This window comes from Zootoca vivipara, chromosome 11, assembly GCF_963506605.1.
Source record: "Zootoca vivipara chromosome 11, rZooViv1.1, whole genome shotgun sequence".
Taxonomy (NCBI): domain Eukaryota; kingdom Metazoa; phylum Chordata; class Lepidosauria; order Squamata; family Lacertidae; genus Zootoca; species Zootoca vivipara.
Genome location: NC_083286.1, coordinates 20,096,744 through 20,122,923, shown reverse-complemented (window position 1 = coordinate 20,122,923; position 26,180 = coordinate 20,096,744). Strand labels below are relative to the sequence as shown.

Genomic DNA, 26,180 nt, shown 5'->3' with positions numbered 1-26,180 from the left:
CGTCCTTGTAGTTCGTGTCAGTCAGATGACGGTTCCCCCCATCGCTTCTACTCTTCTCGTCGTCACGTGAGCTAGGAGCGGTTCAAGCGCCTGTGGTGTGTTTCGGTAGAGGCGGGTTTTTAGGGGGCCGGAGTCGCGGGCCCCGGACTGGGGGAGGCGCAGAGCCCCCCCACCGCAACCGCCTCTCTCTTTCGGCTCTTCAGCAGCAGCTGCTCCTCCCTCACCATGATTAAAGCCATCCTGATATTCAACAACCATGGCAAGCCGCGGCTCTCCAAGTTCTACCAGCGCTATGTGAGTGGGGGCGAGGAGAGGTCGCCGGGAAGCGGCGGGCGGGCGGGCGGGCCGGACTCGGTGGCATGGCTGTGTGGCGGGGGAGCTCATTGCGAATGAAGGGGGGGGGGTCGCCGTCGCTTCCCTTGGCGCTGCGAGGCAGGTGCCCTCTTCTCTTCCCTCAAGATCAGTGCAGGATTTACGTATAAGCTAAACAGCTGTAGCTTAGGGCCCCACTCTCTTGAGGGCCCCCCCAAAAAAATGTAAAGGAAAAAAATCTGGATGTACTTGGATAAAATACATATTTTGTTATGTGGAAATGGCTTTAGATACCTATTAGATCCATAAATTACCATATAGCATATATTCAACACAAAAAACAGCGACCATTTGTTGTTGACAAAGGACAGCTGGACATATAAAGGGCCCCATTAGCTTAGGGACTCATCAAACCTAAATCCGGCCCTGCCCAGGCGACGCCCTTCGCTCAGGCGGCTCCTGTCCAGAGAGACGTATATTCCTCTCTTCCTCCCCTATGGCTTACTTTCAGGGAAAGCACTCTGCACATGTTCCCTCCCTCCTAGGCATTTCTTCACTCTCTCCCCCAGCCCTGGTGTTGGCGCTGGCCCTTTGCGCTGCCGACTTGAATAAGATAATGGGGAGGTGGGGGGTGAGCAGGTAAGCCCTGCCTCATAAAACCAATCACATGACATCGCACACGTACACCATTGGAATGGCAATGCTCATCCACTTTGGGGGGGGCCCACCCCACCTTATTTGGGGGGTAGGGGGTGAAGGGCCTCGGTCCCTAGGAGTCAGCTCCTGTGCTGCTCTGCATCACCTGCCGACCGTATCCTGGCCTCCAGGAGTTGTAGAATTACTGGTTCATATCCATAGACCCACCATCACAAGCATGCCTTGTGAGAAGTTAGGTCACCGGGTCATCTGGCTCATGGTTGTCCCCGACAGCAGCGGCTCTCCAGGTCTGTGACAAGTGCCTTTTAAATAGAGATATAAGAGCATGACGTGTCGCCCACTAGAGGTAACAACCCTCCCAGTGCCTTAGCTATTGGGGGAGGGGGGCTAGCTGGGGTTTTTTTTTGCCCCTGGTGAAGTCTCCAGAGGGGTGCCATTGAGGCTCCCAGCCTGTGTGTGGACGCAAATGCGCATGGGGGTGCCAAGCTTGGTCTTTGACCCCGGTGAAATAAAGCCTAGTTTCACCCTGACCCCTCTCTTGTGCAAAACAGACATTGCCATCACCAGAGTTACAACTGCCCACCATGAACAACCCAACCAGTGGTTTCATGTAGATATTAGATGACACTGGGGACAGTGTTGCCCCTAAAACGAGCTCCACCTATGCTTTTCAGTTCTGCATATCAAGACTAGTCTTAGTCCATGTAAGGGAAACAGCAAGCAGCTAGCTCCATCCACCTTGTAGCCATACTGCAGGACTGAGGAGGCAAGAAATGTTCCAAAGATGTTGCCCATGGATGTGCGGGCACAACACAAGTCCTTTGTATTGCTCTGCTTTCTTTTGGACCACATCAGCGAGGCCAAGAGAGGGGAATCTTGTTATATGGGTGACCCAGAACCTCCATACACACTGTCCAGGCTTCTGCCCTGGGAGATCACTTAAGTGCTGCTACCCAGCGGTTTGACTTTGCCCCCCAGAGGCGAACTCCATTGTCTCTTGAGACAGACAGATGCCAACTACAGCAACAACAATGGGAGATTAAATAGTTAAGCTGAATGGTGAAGAAAGATAAATGTTGGTGGCACAGGGGGTTGCTTTGCTGTATTTTAGCACATTGGGCTGAGCAGGATGGGTAGGAGGATGACAGCTCTAACGGTATTTTAGTGGGTAAGATGAGAAGCAGGTGATTATTGTTTGATGCAGAAGAGTTCTTATGTTGCCTGTTAGCTGATGCTTCCTTCTAATTAGTGACATGTGATACTCAGCCAGGCTTTGGGGTTATGGTTGGTATTGATCCTGAATGGTTAGGAATTCCAAGTTTGTAGTGGTTGGCACTATTAAATACACACACACAGAAAGGGTACTAAAAACTGGATGTTTGTTAGCAGGACAGAAATGTGTAGGGGATGTCACTTTTAAAGGTTGCTTTCCATATGACAAGAGGGAAAATGGTGCTACCATTTCCAATCAGAAAATTTTGAGTATCCTTAAGTCTATTTTGTACTTGTGGTCATTCTGTTTGTGCTATGTTTGCACATTTAAACTCAGATACATTTGCTATCCATGATGATGTATTTGCTGGGGTTTTTTAATACAAAGAAGAAAACTTGTTAAAAAGTTGTTACATGTCAACCCAAAGTGACTCTTAAAAGGTAAAGGAACCCCTGACTATTAGGTTCAGTCATGAATGACTCTGGGGTTGCAGCACTCATCTCGCATTATTGGCCGAGGGAGCTGGTGTACAGCTTCCAGGTCATGTGCATGACAAAGCCGCTTCTGGTGAACCAGAGCAGCACACGGAAATGCCGTTTACCTTCCCACTGTAGCGGTACCTATTTATCTACTTGCACTTTGACGTGCTTTCAGACTGCTAGGTTGGCAGGAGCTGGGACCGAGCAACGGGAGCTCACCTCGTCGCAGGGATTTGAACCACCAACCTTCTGATCGGCAAGCCCTAGGCTCAGTGGTTTAACCCACAGCACCACTCTTAGTTGGTTCCTTTACTTGGTGATTGTCAGAGGGAAGAAGGATAGAATGAGAACTATGCTGTATAAAAATTGCAGAGCCATTGTCCTTAGCAACTCCAAAAGTTCTTATTTTTTTAGTCATTTTTAAATACTGCAAAAATGTATTTGCATAAGCAAAGCTTGTTTCTTGTGTTGTGCTAATATAGAAATTTTATAATGTGGTAGAGTTACAGAACATCTTAGGTGAAGTAAGTGCAAAAAACTTGTCAAGAAGGATTTTTGAATGCATCTTGTGAAAGTTTAAGGGGCTAGGTACAAATCTGATGTTTGTGTCTTTTTTGTGCACAGCATCTTGCTTGACATGATGATTTGACTATGCTTCAGAGGATGAATCCATGTTTAGGTAGTTACTCAGTTCTATGCTTTGAGAGTTAAACTAGAGGGATAGCTGTGGTAGCCTTTTGCAGCGAAAACAATCTTAAGAGTTTTGTGGCACCTTAGACAAACAAATTTATTGTAAGTTGATGTCATAATAAATTAGTCAGTTCGTAAGGTGTGGCAAAACTCTGATAATGAATTAGAAATGGAAAAAATGTGGCTGTGCAAAATATACTAGTCTAAAGTTTTAATGTAGTAATACTGGAATTGGATCAGTTTGTGTGTAATAAATAATTTAGTTTAAATGCTACTCTTGCCCCAAAGCAAAATCTGAGATCCTAGTTGAATTTCCCCCTGAAGAAATCAGTTTCAGCATTTATGTATTACCCATTCAGAATAATGTTATTTTCCCCCCTCTTGCACTAGGATGGAGATATTTCTGTATGTTGATATTTTGTCTATTTCGGAAACAATGTGTGGTATGGAACAGTACCAAGGGCGTGTTTGCATGTGTATATATTACATTATATATTCCTCCTAAAATGTTGTACCAAAATTGTGGACAGGGATGGAGCAGTGCTTATGTTATCCAACTGTATTTAGAAATATAGATTGTTTTACTACCCTAGTCTCTTTTCCCCCCCAGAGTGAAGATACACAGCAACAAATTATCAGAGAAACATTTCATTTAGTCTCAAAACGTGATGAAAATGTCTGTAATTTCCTAGAAGGTGGCTTGTAAGTATCCTGAATTGTATCCACAGTTGTTAAAGTGAAATATGAAGGTGGGGGAAAGTATCCTACTTTGAAGACTTGACACGTCAACATTATTTTGATTTTGTACAAGTGCAACATCAAAACCCATGACATTTCCTATAAAATGTTTAGGCTTAGAAGACAATGTGCATATTCTGCTGTGATGCTTACTTATTTGATGGTGGCCAGAATTGTCACTGGTGTCATAGGGTTGTATGGAGTGAGGAAGGGTAATGCCTCTGGTAGGGTAAATATTGTGCTCCCTCTGGGGTAGTTTCTCCACCTTTGGTCCCCATCCTGCACTCAGCTCTCACCTGTGATTCCTAGAAGCTGTCAGCATGCAACAGCAGCCACACTCTGGGAGATGGCTTTGATTGGCTGGCTAAACCCAGGTGCAGATCTTCTGGGATTCAAGGTCCCTTACTATGTTAGCAGGCACATGTTGTTGCATTAGGACCACCACTCTCAGCTTAATACACTGAGATATGAATGATCCTTTTGTTTGCCTGTGCCTTTGCATATACCCAAAGTGATTCAGTAAGTCTCTACTTAGCTGTAGCTTTCTGTTTTGCCTGAATTGGCAAGCCATGGCTACCAGCTTTAGAAGAAGGCATACATGCATTCTTATCTAGTGTTGTTCTTCATTTGGATAGTTACCCTTTTCAGTACCAGCGTAGGTTGATGTTTGTACATTACCTGTTATATTTTACGTTACAATGTTTGTACATTTTATATAATATAGTCTTTATTATGAGGAGTCACTGCCTACTGATCTAAATGGTTTTGACTTTAATGTGTGTTTTATTTATTTGACAACATGTACCGTGTTTCTCATATTATAAGTCATGTCTTATATTAATTTTTTCCTCAAAAAAACACGACATGGCTTATTTTTGAGGGATGTCTTATTTTTAAAAAAGTGCACGCGGGCGCTGTTTGCCGGGCTTGTCAAGCCCAGCAAGGAGCGCCCGCCGATCTTCGGTGACAGGCGGGGGTGGGCGGAGAGCGGAGAACGATCTCCGCTTCCCCCCCACCCCCGCCTGTCACACAGCACAGGTCGGCGGGCGCTGTTTGCCGGGCTTGTCAAGCCCAGCAAGGAGCGCCCGCCGATCTTTGGTGACAGGCGGGGGTGGGGGGAGAGCGGAGAACGATCTCCGCTTCCCCCCCCACCCCCGCCTGTCACACAGGACAGGTCCGAAGATCGGCGGGCGCTGTTTGCCGGGCTTGTCTAGCCCAGCAAACAGCGCCCGCCGATCTTCGGTGACAGGCGGGGGTGGGGGGAGAGCGGAGAACGATCTCCGCTTCCCCCCCACCCCCGCCTGTCACACAGGACAGGTCCGAAGATCGGCGGGCGCTGTTTGCCGGGCTTGTCAAGCCCAGCAAACAGCGCCCGCCGATCTTCGGTGACAGGCGGGGGTGGGGGGAGAGCGGAGCACGATCTCCGCTTCTCCCCTACCCCCGCCTGTCACACAGCACAGGGCCGAAGATCGGCGGGCGCTGTTTGCCGGGCTTGTCAAGGCCAGCAAACAGCGCCCGCCGATCTTTGGTGACAGGCGGGGGGGGGGAGAGCGCAGCACGATCTCCGCTTCCCCCCCACCCCCGCCTGTCACACAGGACAGGTCTGAAGATCGGCGGGCGCTGTTTGCCGGGCTTGTCAAGCCCAGCAAACAGCGCCCGCCGATCTTTGGTGACAGGCGGGGGTGGGGGGAGAGCGGAGAACGATCTCCGCTTCCCCCCCACCCCCGCCTGTCACACAGGACAGGTCCGAAGATCGGCGGGCGCTGTTTGCCGGGCTTGTCAAGCCCAGCAAACAGCGCCCGCCGATCTTCGGTGACAGGCGGGGGCTTCCCCCCCACCCACGCCTGTCACACAGCACAGGTCGGCGGGCGCTGTTTGCCGGGCTTGTCAAGCCCAGCAAGGAGCGCCCGCCGATCTTTGGTGACAGGCGGGGGTGGGGGGAGAGCGGAGAACGATCTCCGCTTCTCCCCCACCCCCGCCTGTCACACAGCACAGGGCCGAAGATCGGCGGGCGCTGTTTGCCGGGCTTGTCAAGCCCAGCAAACAGCGCCCGCCGATCTTCGGTGACAGGCGGGGGTGGGGGGAGAGCGGAGAACGATCTCCGCTTCCCCCCCACCCCCGCCCGTCATACAGCACAGGGCCGAAGATCGGCGGGCGCTGTTTGCCGGGCTTGTCAAGCCCAGCAAACAGCTCCCGCCGATCTTTGGTGACAGGCGGGGGTGGGGGGAGAGCGGAGCACAATCTCCGCTTCCCCCCCACCCCCGCCCGTCATACAGCACAGGGCCGAAGATCGGCGGGCGCTGTTTCCCGGGCTTGTCAAGCCCAGCAAGGAGCGCCCGCCGATCTTCGGCTCTGTCCCCCGATGCGCGACGGCTCGGGGAAGCAGGCAGGGAGCTCCTGCTGGGTCCCGCGCCTTCGCCTCTCGCTCGGTCGGGGCTACACGACATGGCTTATTTTCGGGGTATGTCTTATTTTTCACCAACCCTTAAAAATCCTGTCATGGCTTATTTTTTGGGGATGCCTTAAAATATGAGAAACACGGTATATTCTGTTTGATTGTAATAAAACCCTCAGAGTGGTTTACCAAAATACCCAATACAATTATCAGTAAAAGAAATCAAGAACAAATATTCAAAACATGCAAAAAATAATTAAACTCAACAACAAGCTAAAACCAGATTAAAACACATGACATGGATACATGTCTGGATAGGCTTGCCTAAAGTAAAATGTTTGTAGCAGGTGTTGAAATGACTACAGGGAAGATGCTTGCCCCATGTCAACAGGCAGGAAGTTCAAAAGTGTGGGTGCTGCCACACTAAAATCCAGATTTCTTGAAAGGGCAGAATAAGTGTTATGTGGCATTTGTAACAGTGCTAATTGTCCAGATTGAAGAGGCTAAGTGGCCATATATGGAGTAAGGGAGTCTTGCAAGTATAATAGAATTGGAAGGGATCTCAAGGGTCATCTACTCCAACCCCCTGCAATGCAGAACACACAGTCTCGATATAGTTCCCTATCAAATTTGGGACCGTACTGGACCCTGGTTAAGCTTTGCAATGTGCTAACAGTTTTATTGCTGCACCACTAGGGGGAGCTGTCCCCAATTTTACCAGCTAGTTTAAAAAATGTAGCTCCTAACAAATGCAACTTGGAATGTTGCAGTTAATTGTTAATGTTTATCTTGTTTTGTTTTAGATTAATAGGTGGATCTGACAACAAATTGATATACCGACATTATGCCACATTGTACTTTGTCTTCTGTGTTGATTCTTCAGAAAGTGAACTTGGCATTTTAGATTTAATACAAGTAAGTAATCTATAGAGGATTTTGTATGTTTTTGAGCTGTTGTTTTTCTTTATTTTATCTACTAATAAAGAAATAAATCTACAGTGACCATCATTAAATGTAAGGTAATGAGATCCTGAAGTGTTTATTCCGCTAAAAATATTTTGGGTGAACTACTTTTACCTTTACCTTTAAGGCGTGACATGCCCCTGTACGTATAATAATACTGACAATATTTCTCAACACTGAGTATTAATACTTGTATGGGGAGAAAATTATGTAACATTGGCCACACTATTGTATGTTTCGCTTCCGGTATTGGTGCTAGGAAGCTGATTGGGAGCTAAGTTTCTTCCTTTGAACAGAAGCTCACTTGGATTGGGTGCTCTGGAGAACCACTCTTAGAACAAAATATTGCCTGCATGTGATAACAGCTTGGAAAATAAAATATATTCCCACTGGAAATGAGGCACTAGGTTTTCATGATCTGCAAAAATAAGCAATCATTTCTGAAAGTGTTTCTGTTGCTATTCATTTTGTATACATATGTAATCTGTGGTAATCAAGTGGTGTACGTTTTTGTAACATCTCAAACCAATTCCGAAGGCAACTGTGTGCATGCTTGGGAGTAAGACCTACTGAACTTAGTGGAATGTACTTCTGAATAAACATATATAGAATTGTGCTGCATGCTTATACTTTTGAAATGTGTTAGATATATAAGAATGTGAATGTTTAACAGGGCTATGTGGGTTTTGATAAATACAATCTGAGTCAGGACCATTCTGGTGATGTGGCTAGAGTGGTAGGACATGGAAAACAATTAAATGCTATAATCCTCACCAGGTAGTCTTTGCAAGCCTGTTTTTAGCCTGCAAAGCTGTTATCAGGCTAAAATGCCACTTTTTATGCTTATTTTTTAATTAATTAAAGGAGGGGCGCATTCCATTTTGTTCCACAAGAGGGTGTCCTACCACAGCAAAGCAAAAGGCCAGCTGTAGTGTGGCACTCATTGTCCAAGTTTGAAATGATTCTGGAAATTTTGGGTGTAATACACATACCCAGGGAGGCTTGCCTGGGGCCTCATTACATATCTTTAGGTGCCAGGCAAAAACATTCCCAGGTCTTGGACTTACTAAACTATCTATGGTCTTTTAAACTTTGTGTTTGGGGCAGGATGTTAGGGATTTTTTTGGTCATTATGGCATGTATTTTTGTGTTCTTACATTGTAAACCACCGTTTGATCTGTGGATGAAGGTCAGTACAGAAATTTAATTAATAAGAATAACTATAACATAACAAAAGTAGTCATCAACAATAAATAAAACATTTAAAAATACAAAACCAAACTAAATAATCTAAAATAAAGAAACAAAAAGAACAACAGGAACCCCTCCCAACAACCCTCCCCCCAAAAACCCAGTCTGCTCATGTTATGATGCCATGTAACCTTGTACAAATATGTTTTTATTAATATTTTGTTAGCAAAGAGAATCCATTCAGTAAGCTTGAGTTCAGAAATTTGTTCACTTTATAAAAATATTTATGGGTGTCTCTCAGGAAAAATCTGTATACAGCTACTGGGTAACCTATTGTGCTTACTTAGAAACGAAAGTCTAGGACTTTTCATATATGAGATGCATTCTTGGATAATCCTCAGGATGGGCCTAATCCGTCATGCCATATATCCCTGCTCCCATCATGCTTCAAAATGCTTATATTTGGTGAGGCTAAAAGCTGAGGGTGAGCTAGGAAAGGAAGCAAGGGCAGTGTTGTTGATGGGCAAAACAAAAATCTTAACCCATTAATTCCAGGTCTACAGTGCAGCTCCTAAAAATGGTTCATGCAACCTGTCAGTGCAGATGGTTTAACTGATAGGAATAAAAGCATTTATAGCAATAGAGAATGAAGTAAAGTTCCACTGAACTCTAGGGCAGTGTTTCCTGACCACTGGTCTTGCTAGCTAGGGATGATGGGAGTTGTAGTCCCAAAACATCTGGAGGCACACTGGTTGAGAAACACTGCTCTAGGGGATCAAATGATCATTTCTATTTATCTAGATTGTTTTAATTGAAAGGAATGTAATCAGTGCTATTTTTCTAGAAACAGAGGTGCACGAACTCACCATAAACACCTCCCTTGCTCTCTTATAATAGCAATGGCACTCACCTGAGAGGTGCCGGAACTGAGTTCTGGTGAGTTCTGGCTGAAAGAAAGCCCTGGTTGTAATACACCTTGAAGGCTTGGTAACCCCAACTCCCTCTTTTTGGTGAATATATAATGCATTTTTCCCTCACCACTTTCCCCTTGTACTGAAGGTCTGTATTTTTTACTATTAAAACATTCTGGCAGAATTTTAAACAGCAATATTTGAAAGCAGGAAGAAAATCATTTTGATAGGTGCCACCCAGGCCCACTAGGAGACATTTAGTGATTTCAGGGGAAAATATTTTCTACCTAAGATTGTTCCCTAATGTTTGGGAGTCCAGTTGAGGCAAATGTCTAGCTTTAATGAACTCTGTTGCTCTTTCCCAGAACATTTTAATATGTTTTGGTTGTATATAGTCAGTATAAATGCTGCTTTTAGTAATAGCCTTATGTAGTCATGAATTAAATAAAGTAAGTTTCTGTCTCCTTTTAAATCTGCATGCATTTCTGCGTGTTTGTGGCAGAACATCATAGCTCCTAAATAGAAGCAGTATGAGGGTGCTGCTTGTATACTACAAATGGCTCTAGCTTTAGCAGATAATAAAGCAGCTGTCTAGAAATTTTAATGCGATGTTCAGGCAATGCCTGTCTGTTTGGGCAGATGAGACTAAATGTTAAATTGGTCAGTCCACTCTCAAATCTGTTTTGTTGTTGTTGTCAGGTTAAGCATTTCAGCATGTCTGTATAAACTGTACCACAAAAATTTGATAGTAAAGCTTTCAGACCATAGTAACAGACACAGTGTGAAGTATTTAAAGTAATAAAGTGTGAATTTTGTTTGAAGCATGCTATATTTGACTAAGGAACAGGAATGTCAAGCTATCATATTAGTGAAGTTTGATCTTCAATAACGTACTTGGGATCTGCCAAGAGAATGTGTTAACCCCACATGTTATACAGATGCATTAAACTTCCATAAATCTTTATGGTCTTCTGTGTTCTGATTGCCACATTTACAGTTTGTCCATAATGGAATGATGGAGTTGCTATAAAACTTTGACCCCTTGCAAATTTTCTCCCCACAGGTATTCGTAGAAACGCTAGACAAGTGCTTTGAGAATGTCTGTGAACTGGATTTAATTTTCCATGTGGATAAGGTAGTGTGGTGAGCTGCTGTAACATGAATGCAAAGTATTCTGTTGACCAGAAAATCACATTCTTGTATCTGTCAGAATGGTAAACAGTCCCTTTCCTTGTTCAAATTTCATCATTTTATACTGAGAAATGAATAGTAAAATTCACATGTATTTTCGAAAACGTATTTGCAGTATTGCTTTTGTCAAGTCAAACCTCCTGACCTCCATTTTACTGATCTGCTATTCTACACATGGTTTCCTTGCCCTGAATACTGCAGACTTAACTTCCAAGACATAACAATGCATACAATTGTGATATAAAAGAAAGACGGGGTGTATACAGAAAACCCCTTGATTCCCTTGGCATATAGTCTTAATTCAGAATTGTAAGTTACTTTTGACGTTTTTCTATCTGTTAGCTGCAGAAAAGCATGACTCAGGCTAGTATATTGTCCATGGGAACATAATTTTCCATGCAGAGAATAACATATTGCTTAGGCAGTAAAAACAAAAAAACTTATAAGAAAATTGTGTGGGTTGAAAACTTAAAAGTACTTGCCCCACTCCCCACCCCCACCCCCCAGTTGTAGAACAGCTTGATGCTTGTTGAGAGAATGAGGCAGTGGAGGGAATAAGCGGCTTAATTCTTCCATTAGGGAAAGATACAACAGGCCAGAAGTTTCTGTAAAGAACATAAAGTTGCTTTTAATGGTTGTCAAGATTTCTTCCACATGAGCATGACTTGTTAAGTATCTGCACTGCCAAGTTTATAATAACTTGCAGCAGAAAGGCAGTTGGTTAAAGATACTAGAAAACAACTTTTCTGAGTGCCTTAACTGAACTTGCTCCCTTGTATAGGGAATTTCCCCCCACCCTCCGGTTTCACTGTTTGACACCTATTATAGTTCCTCTGAGGCTATTGTTACTTCTTCCAAGAAATTAGATGTGGACTAGAACAGTAAATGTCTGTTTACGAACACTAGCAAGCTCCCCCCACCCTTTTCCTATGGGAAGTATTCCTCCTTACTAACAATTGCTAATTTGTCTCTACATCTGGGTTTGAAGGAGGATGAAAAAAATTGCCCTTCCAGTTTTTAAGCACATTTTTTAACACTCTTCCACCCTGAAGCCGATATGTTTTCAGTGATGTGATTTCTGAGCAATCTAATATTTTTGTGCTTCCTAGGCTAAGTCTTATTCCCCCATGGCTTACGCCTTCCCTCTTTGTTGATTTCTGCAAATCTGTTCCTTGCCAAGGTATTTTGAAATAGGCGGAAAAACAGCTATTGGGATAAATCATGTAAACTAAGTGCACTTACCCTGATTTGTGCAAATTAAGCGCATAGAGCCCTCACTGGAAATCATTGTCCTGGAATGTTCTATGTAACTTATATACAGGCAACTCCCCATTTATGCGGGGATTGAGTACCGCCCTGGTCCCTTGGGGTGTCGAAAATGGTGTGTGTATCAGGTGTCACACACGGGCCGATTGTGTGCAAATGGGGAGTTGCCTATACTGCATTTGAAATGCCAGAGTAGTTGCATATGTTGCACAGTAATGCTTGAAGCAGATACAATACCTGAAATATTGGTAACTGCAAAAAATGATTCAGCTGCATGCAATGTATGTTAGCCTGCAGCCAAAGCACCTGGAGGTTCTAGATTTTAATGATTTAATTTCAAATATTTTTTACAAGTGTGAGATCCCATGTCTCATTTTACTGGAAAATGTTCAATGCAGCAGCTCCCCGAACTGGAGGATAGTATTTTATTTTATTTTTTAAAAAAGTTGTACTCTACATTGTGTTATGAGTTAAAAACATGTGCTGAGAGTGTTCTGCAAACGTGGAAGCTTTTATAGCTGAGGAAGAAATATCCAGTATGGAAAGCTGGTAAACATAGGATGTATAGGCATCAATATGTAATCTTTATGCAACACTTGCAAACAATTTGAAGGACCTCATAAAGGAGGTATGCAGTTTTGTGTTGGGTGATCTGGCAATCACACGTTTTCTAAGGGTCTTTAAGATTAAGTCCATAATATTTTAGCTGCATCTTATGAGCAACCAGTGTTACAGCTCTAACTTAAATGTTTGCTATGTTACTAATTTTACAAAGAAGAAAGGAATTTAAGAGCCTAACCCCCTGCAATGCAGGAATCTCAACTAGATAATGCATGACAGATGGCCATCCAACCTCTGCTTAAAAACCACCAAGGAAGGAGAGTCCACCACCTCTTGTAGGAGTCTGTACCACTGTCAAACAGCTCTTACTGTCAGAAAGTTCTTCCTGATGTTGAGTCAGAATCTCCTTTCTTGTAACTTTAATCCATTGGTTCGAGTCCTACCCTCCAGAGCAGGAGAAAACAAGCTTGCTTCACCCTCCATGTCCTTTAGATATTTGAAGATGGCTATCATATCTCCTCTTAGTCTTCTCTTTACTAGGTGAAACATACTCAGTTACCTCAACTGTTCCTCATAAGGCTTGGTTTCCAGACCCTTTATCATCTTAGTTGCCCTTCTCTGCACATGTTCCAGCTTGTCAACATCCTTCTTATATTTGTGAAGCTGGTTCTTCCTGCCTAAGTGCAGAACTGTACATTTGTCCCTGTTGAAATTCATTTTGTTAGGTTGGGCCCAGTTCTCCAGTCTATCAAGGTCATCTTGAAACCCACTTCTGTCTTCAGTGGCAATGGCTACCCCTCCCAGTTTGGTGTCATCTGCAAATTTGATTAGCATCACCTCAGTTTCATTGTCCTAATTGTTTATAAAGACATTGAACAACAACGGCCCAGGACAGAACCCCACGGTAACCCATTTGCCACTTTCCCCCAGGCTGATGAGGAACCATTAGTGAGCACTCTTTGGGTTCGGTCAGACAGTCAGCCACAAATCTGCCTAATAGTTTCCTCGTCCAGCCCACATTTCACCAGCCTCTCTGCAATAATATTTGATTAATTTCTCTTGCCTTTGTTTTGTCTCATTTTTTTTAGGTCCATAATATTTTGGCTGAAATGGTGATGGGCGGAATGGTTTTGGAGACAAATATGAATGAAATTGTCACCCAAATTGATGCTCAAAATAAACTGGAAAAGTCTGAGGTAAGAATGGAAAGAATTGAAGCCAATTGGAGCATGGTCACACAACCTGCATGATTTGAAACTGTCATGTATTGTTTAGTATTGCCTTAGCTACATGTACAAATAAGCATATAGTATGTAGCATGTTAAAGCCTTTGTTGATTGCTGAAATAGCTGAACACCCCCCTTTCCTTCTATTGAACTCCCACCTGCCATTGGCATCTGTGTATAGAAACATTTCTGAGCTTCCTTCAGTCAAGGCTTAATTTTGTGTTGATTTGTTAGAACACCCTATTGAAGGGTGTGTGCATGTTAAACAGAAATGAAACCTGTTATTAAAATGCAATTGCTAGAGATTGCTAACCTGCATCCCTCCAGATGCAACCGAACTGCAGCTTCCATGATCTCTGACCATGAGCTGGGGCTAGTTCAGTAACATCTGGAGGGTCACTGTTTAATCACCCCTGTGGCATACAGTGGCCAAAGAAGCTTGAGCAAGAAATAGATCAGCACGGCTAATCATAGATTCTGAAGTGCTATCTAGTTCGACACTATAGAACTTGGTGAATTTGACATCTAGTGCCACTTCATCCTAGGAACGATTTATTTTCCTTCCTAACAATGTAAGCCGGTATGTCTGGAGTTACACAGCCAGAGTGTTAAACCAATGGGCACCTAGAAATTGATATGGTATCTTGCCTTTCCCACAAATAATGATCTGAGAATATGAAAGGCATAAACCGGGGGAAAAATAAGGAATTCTTATAGTCAAGCTAAATGACTGCATTTCAGTCTTTTTTTAAAAAAAAAAATCAGTCCTGGAGGGCATCGCTTTAATGCTTTCCCCATGCTGTTCCTCCCCACTCCACCACTACTGGAGGAGGACAGTTGCTATGAGGGCAAATCCCTTCCCTTCCAGGGCAAATAGCTTCAGTCATTCATTTAATGTCCCATCTAGTTTCAATTCTTAGTCTTTTGTATATAAACAGATATGGCACACATTATCCTTGTGCTACCTACAAATGAAACTCATTTTCCAACTAGTTTGCTCATAAAATTGAGAGGTGAGTTTCCTAGCACTTTGTATTGACCCTTCACATAGCTTTTGCAATTTGGTTGGACATCCTCCGTCCCTTTGCCTACCTTATGTACATTTAAGACGAGCAGAAGAGCATTGGCTGAGAAGCACAGAAATTTGGTAGGTCATGAAACAATGCATGACACTATGCCAGTGCAAGAATATCAGCAAAGATCTAATCAGTGAAAACTAGAATCTGACTTTAAATTATGCAGAACTGAGTTTGAAGCACAGTTTAAACAAAAGCCAAGGTTTAAATTATTGATCTGTGATTTGGACTGTCAAATAATTAATTCTCTCGAAGCAGGCCACTTAAGTGAAGTGGACAAGCTTAACCTCAATTTCCATTGTTTCATCTACTCAGTTTATATTTTCTGTATAAAACTTGACAGGTAAATAATGGAAAAGTAATTAGATCATAGTGGCTTTATCTTTACTTAGAACCACTTCTTGTTACAACACCAATTAAAAGAGTGGATTAAAAAAAGGCAACATAATCTCTGGAGATACTAATTGGTCCTTTTTAAGCTACTTGACATATTCTTTTGAAGATCTACTTGTTAACATACCAACTCTTACTTCAACTAATCCAAAATATTCGCTTTGATCCAAAGTGCCCCTTCTGCTTGTGTGCAGGGTGTGTGTGTGTGATTCCTCTCAGCTCCAGCACCCCATGCTATTCCGGAGTGTCCTCTGACCCTCGGGTGCATTTTTAGGAAGCGTGAGTTGCAGTGGGAATAAGCGGAAGGGAAAGCCCTGGCCCGTGCTCATGTGGCTCTTTGGATCCAAGTCATTAGTTCACCTATTTGTTTATCTCAATTGGTGTACAAAGCTCATTTTCCAAAAGTGAACGGAATTGGTTCCGGAGGCTGTAGATTTAATCTTCCTAGCACATAACTTGGAAGTCAATCCAGAGCAGTGTCAAGTTTGTTCAGCTTTTAGAGAGTTTAGCCTCCACTGCACAGCCCATTTCCCCTGGATGGTTTTGTTACAAGTGAATAAGGCTATTCCAGATTAAATGGGTGCATTATTGCCTTGGAAATCAATGATTTTTAAAAACATGATAATGTTTGTCAGCTGAATTTGTAGGGCAGGATATGGAACAACAGCACCTTCTGCTTTTCTCTTTGCAAGCTATCAACAATTTTAGCTGTTAGTTTCTGATACCTGTTCACAGAAGCAGAAGTCATGCCATTCACTCTAAAAGTTAGTAAGACTTCAAGCCTTACTTGAAGTAAGAGAGTTTAGGATAAGGATTTGTCAGGCACTATCAGTGACATGGAAGGTGTCCTATATAAAAACTGGGATACTTGTGGTGTACTTGCAGTGTTCAGCTGGGTGTAAATTTGGTCGTTTAAGTCACTCCTCATTTTTTCCAAACCACCTGATCTTTTCTAGTTCTTTCCATTCTTCTCTTTACAGACCTTTATCTTTCAGTCTCCCAGACAGGACAGGTAGATCCAGGTATTGCCAACTTTCAGGAAAAAAAATGTGCTTCTATAAAATAAAGGGAAAGCAAAATGATGTCAAAGGCAATAACTAAATTAGGCCAGACTCAAAAATTATGTGTTGATAAACCCATATTTAGTCTTTGTAGCCTACTTTTTGTGCTAGTTTCCCCTCATCTTTTATTGCCTGTAGTGTATTTACTAGATTGTCATTGACTTCATATATTTTTATTTTTACTTTCCCCTTTCATTAGTGTTCAACTTTAGAATTTATATTTTTTTTAAAAAAAATGTAGCTTTAATATTTGTATGCTCTCATTACGAAGCAATCTGATTGTGCTAGTGCAAATGTAATGCTTCCAATTGCTTACGCAATCAGAAGCAGAAATCAGGGTTGTGTGTTTCCTCTACTCTGCTCCCATTTGTTCCTTCTGGAGCTTGAGTTTTACCGTCTGGCTTAACCATAACATAACTCTTAGGTCAGCTATTAAGTAAGGCTGTTTAGGCTTTCTGCTTAATGAGAATCTGAAACTAAGGTTCCGAGCTGATTTAAAATTCTGGATAAAGAGGAACCCTGGCTATCCTCAGTTATAATTAACATCACTGGTGATGTAACACTTAAACATGGAGAATGCCATAAGGACTTCATACTCTAGAAAGGAGAGAGAGTAGCAGCAGCACATCATCTCATGAACCACTTCCAATTGCTTAAAAAAAGTTTGCAAGGACTATTGATCCCCAATTACAAATGCAGTAATACAAATGGAATATCTTAAGTTTTGCAGAATAAACTTTATTGGTGTGGAAGCATGGATAATCCCAAGGGTAGGGTTTGAATTTAGTGGAGCTTCTGCTCACACTTGCAGATGGCGTCTTGGATTTCTGCCATCATGTGACATTGAGAACTATCCTAGAGGGTTGTATGACCCTTGGAAATGACTTTTAGGAGGCAGCAGCAGGAAGCAGGTGGGTAAGCCACAGTCCATGGTCAGAATGTTATTCTTAAGTAAGTGTGATGCTCCAGGGAAGGAATTTCCACTTTTAACTTGTGAGGTAATAGTGCTAGAGAAAAAGAGCTACCTGATGAAGCTTTCAAAATTAGCTGCTTGTGTATTTTCAAGCTAATGCCAAAAATGAATCTTAGAAGTGTGTGTTATTAAAAGGCAGCTGAGATTCAGGAAACAAAAATCAACCCCACACTGTATTGTGGATGGATGCATGAATTAAATAAATAGCCCCACTGCCACATGAATTGAGCTGTAATGGTACATATTGCAAACATAGTGCAACTAATTTGTATTATTAAAATTTACATAGAGATATTCTATGAGTCTGTGCTTTAACAGAGATTCCTGCATTGCAGGGGGTTGGACTAGATGACCCTTGGGGTCCCTTCCAACTCTGCAATTCTATGAGTCTTACCGTATGATTTTGAGAACTAAATTTTTAAAAGAAGTTTCAAGCAGTCAAAACTTGTGGAAATTAAAAACCAGTCAGAGGAGTAATGTACAAATGATGAGAATCCTTTATTTTTAGAACTCAGTGAATTTAAATAACTTCCACAGAAAGGGAATTGTACACAGTAAGCTTCAAAAGGGAGATATTTCTGGGTAGACTTCATAAGAGAAGAAAAAAAGCTGCAATCATAGTTCTGTATACACTAAATGTCAGATGGACCCTTGACCCCGTTGGTTACAAGTAAAATCCTACTATAATACCTTACTTGTACCACTATTATCTTTGAAAGGAAGCTTCAGATATTTGTTCTAATTGTTTTAGAAGATGAACATTCTCTATAGAACAGGTTGTTAGCTAATTTTAAAATGTTATAAGTAGCTAAATGTGTCTTTATTCAGTTAAACGGTGGGTGGGAGCAATGGCTTAAAGTGGCTATATTGGACAGGATTCAACCTAAAAGTGACCAAAATCATGGAAGAATTTTGTATATTGTAAAGCATAGCTTAGATAATAAGTAATCCAGCCAGTTCAGTTATTACTCTTTGATTTAATTCCCCCAAACCACAAAAAAATTCTACAATTAAGAAAAGGGGTTTTAATTAGTGTGTGTTTTCTTTTTATGTAGTATTGCTCTATTTTACTTTCTGCTTGTATATGTTCTGTTTTTATTTTTGGGTCTGGCAATTTTTAAAGGAGACGACAAACAAACAAAATTTTTAAAAAACCATGCCCATCCATTACTATCGCTGTGATCCAAGTGCTTGAAATTTCCAAGAGTATGTCTAAGTCTTCTATCTGTTTGGCATTTTGATATACTTGCAGACTTCATTTTGTTTTTTCTCTAATTCTGTTCATTTATTTAACCTTATGAGAAGAGAACATGACCATTCTTTTATATTCTATAGTGCATCCTTCCATCCTATTCATAACCCTGCTGCTTTGAATCATACTGTACTTATTCTGGGAAGAAGGGTTAATGCAGAACACCAGCAGCTGTGATATCCAAGTTTCAAACATGTGGGAGGAGTCACTTCCAAGAAAGGTGCATATAAAAGGACTCCCCTTTTATAATGAGCACAAGCTCTTGGGACGCTAACCTGTCCATATGTCTTCTAAGGAAGTTTTGGAAGGTAGCTGATAGAATCCTCCTATTCTGGGAATAATACAGATTTGAAGTGATCATAATTACACACTTTTGATGTTAATTAAACGCATGTAATGTGCTACAAAAGAGAGAAAAAATGCACAACTTCCATATTACTAAATAGTGTCCTGAAAGTTCTGTATTTTCTGCTGAAAGGGAAATAACTTTCCTAGTTGTGTGAACTTGGCGAGTGTACTTAACTGTGTCACCTCAGCCTTTTTAGCGTGCTCAGTTTATAGCCACAAGCCAGTATTTTAAGTTCTGTGTCTATCCAGTGGCTTTTGATGAAGAACTGAAATGCCAAACTGCTGTGTGCTCATTTAATTTGAGATTATAAAGCAGCTGGGGAAATGTGTTGCCTGGTTAGTTGCAATTTGAGCTGTCTGTATGTTCATACTGTACTTCTAAAACTCTGTGGAAATGCTTAAACATAAATGTGTAGACAGGGTATACAATCTGTCCTTAGCAGTAAAAGGAGCACACAGATGAAGGGTGCTGAATCCTTCCTTTGTGCCTCATCTACCTTCATTCCTCTACCCACTCCCTTTCCAGCTCTGATACCAGGAGCGAGACAGGAATGGGTTTAGGAGGTAAGATGAATAAACAGGTCTCTCCCTAAGCTCCCTTTACTTTGACAGACACCATCCCATCTGTCTTATGTGAACTGGATGGGCTCACAAAAAGAAATGCATGTTTGCCACCATCTTCTGCAATTCGTTCCCAATATTTCATGCTTTTTTTTAAGGTAAAACACCCAAGTATTTATAAACATTATTCCAAAACTGTACACATTGTCTCAGAAGTACTGTGTGACCTATATCCCATGCTTAAAGTGATGTATGTTAAATCCAGCATTCTAATTTAAATTGGCAGATGTCAATTCACCAAATTAAATATAAGGTCTTGGTCCTCTTCTCTTATAGTGGTATATGGGTAAATATGTTGTCTTGTGTGTTCTGGCAGCTGCCCAGCATTTGTGGATGGGAATAAACCAAAGTGTACATATTTTCCCCACTAAGGTCTGCTTATGGAAATCATATAAAACAAAGTTGGTGTCTTTAATAGATAGTAGCCAGTTGTGGTATACATTTCCAAATGACTTCATTATTTTGGGTGTGGAAGAGTGTTTTTATGAGGTTAATAACAACAGTTTCAGGTTGGTTAAAAGAGTTTTTGGTTTTCCCCCTGTTAAAAGTAAAGTAGGGTGAATGTTTGACAGGAATAAAAAAAGGAATAAAAAGCTGCCATGTTCACCAACATAAAGCTAGAAATGTGTGTTTCCTGTTGTATGCTGATTTGAAGTGGGGTGCCAGGGTCTTTCATATTAAATTAGTTCAACTAACTGGCTGGATATGAAGGAGTTCCCAGGGCAAAGGATGAGTTCACACACTAGTCAAGTGTTTGTAGTAGTAGACATTGGCAGGCTTGGCAGAGCACAAAAACGGTGCTACCTTGCAAATGATGTCATGGCATCAAGTGCTGCACCAAAACATCCAGTGAGCATCTCTGCTCATTCTAGCTCTAATGTATGAGCCAAATTTGCAAAAGCTGCTTATGAAGTTATGTTTACAGTCAAAGCCATTTCCTAGGCATCTGATCTTGGAACTTAATCAGCTGTTCCACCTGGCCTTTGAATGTCTGTAATTTTTAACTCCCAAGCCTTTGGGAGGCAAAATTGCTCTGTTTGAAGTTTACTGCATCTTCACAAGACATCTGAAAGCAGCCCTGTTTAGGGAAGTTTTTAATGTTTGATGTTCTATTGTGCTTTTGATTTTGTTGGGAGCTGCCCAGTGTGGCTGGGAAAACCCAGCCAGATGGGCGGGGTATAAATAAATAATTAACAACAACAACAACAACAACAACAACAACAACAACAACAACAACAACAACAACAACAACTTAAGGCCATATCTGCATCCTTTTGATTCCATGAAATCCCGAGGCTGAGAACATGTGAGTGGCTGCATGTTACAGCAGTTATCTGTATTAGACCATTTATAGGTGGAAAATCATGAGTTTGCCAGGGCTTAACCAGCCATTAGATGAGACTATCACAAGATTTAGGACTTGTGAGCAAATAAACATTGCCAGAGAGGCTGTTTACAACTACATTTCTTCTGCTTTTGATATAAATAAATAAATAAGTATTCTGCCCTTCATTTGAAGATCCCAGTGTGGTTCACAGCAGAAAAATACAAAATGAGAATACAAAATACATAACAAAAAAAAAAAAACCCTGGAAGAATTTTGAGGGATTATCAGAAGTTATGCATGTTTTCATTTAATTATATTCTGATTCCTGGGTTCTGGCCAGTTCACAAGGGTATGTCTTCGTTTTCCAATATGGTACCTGCTTAAGCTAACCTATCTTAAACATTCCGATTCAATAAGTGAACAAGTATAATAAATCTAGCCTTTCTAACCTCCCCCCCCCCAAATTCAGTTGAAAGGAACTTTGAAAAATTGAAGCAGCTTTTATGTGAAGCTATCTTCTGCTCTAAGGCTGCAGTTTTGCACATGCATGCGTGGAAGGAAGCCACATTTAACTTGGTAGAATTTAACTTTGCAGTAAATACCTATGGTGTACAGTGGCACCTCGACATACGAATGACTTGACATACAAATTTTTCGAGTTACGAAGGGAAAAAATGGGGGCGGGCTTACGAATTTATTCGACTTACGATCAAATGTGTGCCAGCCTCGCTTGGGATCGGGCCCTCGCCAGCGCCACTACCGATCTTCGTGTGACAGGCGGGTAAGGAGCGCCCACTACCTCCCGCAGCCCCTCCAGCTGCCGATCCGGCCATAGGGCCGGATCGGGCCCATCGCTGCCTCCCGCCGGCCTTTAAAGTGCCTTTTTTTAAGGCCCCGGAACGAATTAATCCATTCCCAATGCATTCCTATGGGAAACATCGTTTTGACTTACGAATGTTTCTACTTACGAATGTGCATTCGGAACGGATTAAATTCGTAAGTAGAGGTTCCACTGTATTACCATATATCTCTTTTTTTGTTAATTTGGTGCTCTAATTGTATTTTCAACAATTAAGTCAGCATTTTTTATTATTCTGCCTTTTTTGCAGATTTGTAATAAAACCACATACGAATCCTGATTTAAGCTTCCTAATTTTGGAAGCTAAGCCCTTTCTCTTAAAAGTGTGTGAACGTAAAAGTGAGTGTTGGGAAGGAGAAGACCTGAAGTGTCAGTTGTTAAAAAAAGCACTGACTGGATTTTGTTGGGTGACAGTCAGTTAAAGGTTAAGTAGATTAGGAACGCTGTCTTCCTCTATCCATCCCTGTTTAAATCTGGGCAGTGCAATGTGACTTTCATGCATTTTTGCAAGTGATACTAGTAATGGCTAAACATTATTGCCAAATTGAGTATTTAGTGGAGGGCGTATAAGGTTGAATTTGGAGGAAGAATTTAATGGCAGAAGAAGATGAAACAGGTGGAATATTTCCCCCCCCCCCACTTTGCTGCCATTCTGATCCCAAGCATACTCAGAAATAAGACTCATAGAACTCAGTGGGGCTTGTGTTCAAGCATGCCTGGTTGGCATATGTCTTGCAGGTTGTAACACATTTCAAATATATTTCCTTGTGAAAAGATTGCTGGAGTTTGAAATAGTTTTGTTTACTTACATTGTATAAATACTTAAAGGGTATCTAGAAATTTTGCAGATTAAGAGGATAATGGTTTCTGGTGATCATTTAACAAGCTTTTTGAAAATAGTGAACTTCTGATATGGACAAATGCTTGTACTAGACAAAATACAGTAGCCCTCTATTTTAGATAGCCCTAATCAAGGCCAGGGGAAGGAGGCCTGAACCCTTAAACGAAATGCTTATAACACAGCTAGGCACACTGCAATGTTGCTGAGACCCCAGTTAACCACCATCTTAATACCTCATAAGCACTTATACATTTAAATTAATATAGGCAAATTTTCTATCATGGCTCCACACCGCCTAGCAAAAGCCCTTGACTAAGGGTGCTTGTGCAGTAAGTAGCTTCTCCATGTCTAAAGGAAGAATGCAGTAGACTAGTATATGAAGCAAAATATTAAGCCAACCTTCCAGGCAAGAAGTATACTGGCTTGGCAGTATTTCGTCACAGAACAGCTTGGTGTGAGCCTGGAAAGTATTCTGCCAGAAGGAATTGTTCTCTACCCTGGATTAACTTCAAGGTAGTGTGGAACCTTAAAATTAAGAATGTAGTTAGGCAAATTTATGTGAGTATTAATGTTCATTCGTGAATCAAAGTATGTAAGAGCTAAGCCTAGCCTTGTAAAGCAGGACTGCAAGGCATAAACATATTGGTTAATTAAATTCATTCATCTGTGCTGGCAAACATTTTGTACATTTCCCTTAAAGAACAACGCACCACAATAGTGATTTGAATATTTAAGTCTAACAGTTTTCTTTGAAGTAACTGGCAGTCCTCCATAACCCTGGTTTGCTCCTGTATTTACTAGTTTCAAATACCAAGATGCAGTTGGGAGAGCTATGCAGATATAATGGCAAAGCTTCCAAGATCTGCATCCCTTAAACAGGGTGGGTAATGTTTATATAATAAGCTTCTAGAAATGGAGAGGATTTCTTGCATATTTTGCAAGAAGGCAAGCTCATACAAACAACTTTTGCACCCATTGGAGTGGTGACCTTTATGTTGTCAATCTCCTATCCTAAACATGGTGGCTTAGTTTTAATCATTAATTTGTTTAAAGATTGGTTGTAACTACTTGTCTTCTGTGTAGATAATAATTCTGAGCACAGGGATTTTTCCTTCATAGATAAATTATGTTGACCTCAGAAGTATTGGCTCAGGAGCATTTTTCTCTAAGCCTTACAAATGGAAAGGGAAGAAGACCCAGCAAGTCAGGGATGGGAGGGACTAGTCATGTTTATATTTAGCATTTGAGTTGCCAAAATCAATTATTTAGTGTAAGCCTATGTTCTTTGGAAGGATCAACAGCCATGTAGCAGGCAGGCTCTTGTTATTTAAGTGTTCTGGATTTCATTCTTGGAACGTCCCCTGGGCCTTTGAATGAGGTGGCATGGAAAAAAGATATAGAGGTCATTCATTATTCAGTACTACTAAATGAATGATTAGATATAAAATCAGTGTCAAGATTCTTCATATTTTTTGCATATGATTTTAGTTTTCAAGCATTTGATTAAATGCTAAAGCCATAAGAAAAATAAACATTTTATATTAGAGGTAATACAAATCAATAAAAAATGGGTGATTATAAAGATTGGTCAACCAACTGAAGGTGTCAGGAAACTGGAGCAGGTTGCTTGCTGCAATGCCTGGAAACAGTAAAAATCAAAGACAGCATGAGCTTTAACTTTTATTAACCTCAATCTGGTTGTTTTACAGACTCTACATTAATTTTTCCATCAAGTTGCCATTGCACGTGTTAACCATGCTTTAGAGTTTGTGTGAACTGCTTTTTTTCCTCGTTAAATACTTCAGAGTAGTCCATTTCATTCCAATCCAAAATACCATCTGGTTTTTCTGATCTCGAGTGTTGGTGTCTGTGCATAATTATTTATGGTAATAAAGCCATCCCTGTGGTATGCGACTGAGTGTAATGTGCGCCATCTTAGTGATATCTTTTTCTTCTGTATACAGGCTGGTTTAGCAGGAGCCCCAGCCCGGGCTGTGTCAGCTGTAAAGAATATGAATCTTCCAGAGATCCCAAGAAATATAAATATTGGTGACATCAGTATAAAAGTGCCAAACCTTCCCTCTTTTAAATAATTTGTGCACTCCAGGTAAAAATGAAGAACAAATAGAAGTTGGTCGCAAATGTTTACCAAACCAATGTTTTGCTGTTTAAATAAAAGGTCATGTTAGCCTGTAGAAATCCTTTATAAAATTATGTGAAGTTGATTGTGCTTTGCTTAGTAAATTTAAAGAGAGTGGGTGGTTTGTGATTTCCAAATAAAATTCCTGTGCCCATCTAAAGCAAGCATATAATGTTCTGGAAAAATAATTCAAACTGTTTCTTTACTTTGTATGACATGTTTTTTGTATAGATTAAGCTCTGTAATTAGTACAGCAGTCCTGTATACATTCCTTCAAGTTATTTAAGATCCTGATATAAATGTTGCATGAAAGCAATTCAGCTGTATCTTCTCTTGCTTTATAAATAAAGTCATAACTGCAATCATTTGTTTGTTACCTTTGTGGATAGAAATAAATGACTGTTCCATACTGTATCAACTTTAAAGTCTAGTGTATATGTCACTTGAGATGAACTCAGACACAGAAATGCTAGTTTTCAGTCAGAAATCCTGACTTAAATTCAGTGTAGAAGTTCTGTTGCAGAATCTGGGTTCCTACAGTAATAACCACATAATATCAAGCTGCATTAAAATTGGATCATATAAGCCATTTGCAATTGTGTAGCGTAGGGAGGAATTCAGTGTAGTGCTAAATTAAAGTTCCTTAGCAGTATACTAGTGGCACTAGCAGAATGGCTTGCACGAGAGGAGGCATAAGGTTCTTGTGGCTGGCTGCGTAACAGATTGCTGTAGCCCCAATATTTCCTGTTGCACAAGCTTCCACTAGCACAGCTGCTGCACTGTACAATCATTCAAACGGTACAATCATTATTCTTTCCTTTCCACTAGTGCAACATCCCTTACACTGGCAGTCAGAGAACTTTTAAGTAGAATCAGTAAAGGAAAACACAATGGAGCCTGACATTTAATAGGACTGTGGAACCACCTCTTCATAATTTTTACTTTAAATAACTATAGATGCATTAAGGGTTTGGATTTTTAAAAAAACTGAATAGCTTTTGTATCTGGTTAGCTAGACCGAAAAATGACAAATATACTTAATTGGAAAGAAGCTTAAGTTTCTTGAAATTCAGAGTTCTCTGAGCCTGTTTCAAATAAAGCTTATTGGCTGGATTTTTATTGCATGCAAGGACCTAATGAAAGCTCTTGCCTTTTTCTTTCCACACCCATGTAATCAAATGTATTCTCTCTAGAACCAGAAGCTCACTTGAGCAATAAGTTGCATGAGAGATTTAGAGGATTTGAGTACGTAAGGCATTGTTTTCAGATAGATTTTCCACAACAAATACTGGAACAATTTAATGATGGAGTACATGTATTTTGGGGTATGCAGTTTAAATATTGCAGGCATATCAAAATAACCATCTGCATTGGGAGCAAGGTGATTAGTTTTGAAGTATGAAAATTATTGTTGAGTGCACATCTGAATAGGAACTGGAAGGAAAACAGTTACACTTGTATATTTGGAAACTAATTGGGTCTGGAAACAAGCCTTT

General features: G+C 41.1%; 1 protein-coding gene across 2 annotated transcripts; it reads left to right on the top strand.

Annotated features, from left to right (window-relative positions):
- The first annotated feature begins 7 nt into the window (after nucleotides 1-7).
- AP3S1 (adaptor related protein complex 3 subunit sigma 1) lies at nucleotides 8-25,046 on the top strand. Of its 2 annotated transcripts, XM_035099758.2 has the most exons (7): nucleotides 8-294; nucleotides 3,962-4,053; nucleotides 7,288-7,399; nucleotides 10,613-10,684; nucleotides 13,656-13,763; nucleotides 16,243-16,284; nucleotides 24,509-24,584. In XM_035099758.2, exons 1-6 carry the CDS (start codon nucleotides 226-228, stop codon nucleotides 16,276-16,278), a joined length of 489 nt encoding a protein of 162 aa, XP_034955649.1. In that variant the 5' UTR covers nucleotides 8-225; the 3' UTR covers nucleotides 16,279-16,284; nucleotides 24,509-24,584. The 2 variants fall into 2 exon arrangements, with proteins under 2 accessions (XP_034955649.1, XP_034955648.1); XM_035099757.2 differs by lacking the exon at nucleotides 16,243-16,284 and having other exon boundaries at nucleotides 12-294; nucleotides 24,509-25,046.
- The last annotated feature ends 1,134 nt before the right edge of the window (nucleotides 25,047-26,180 follow it).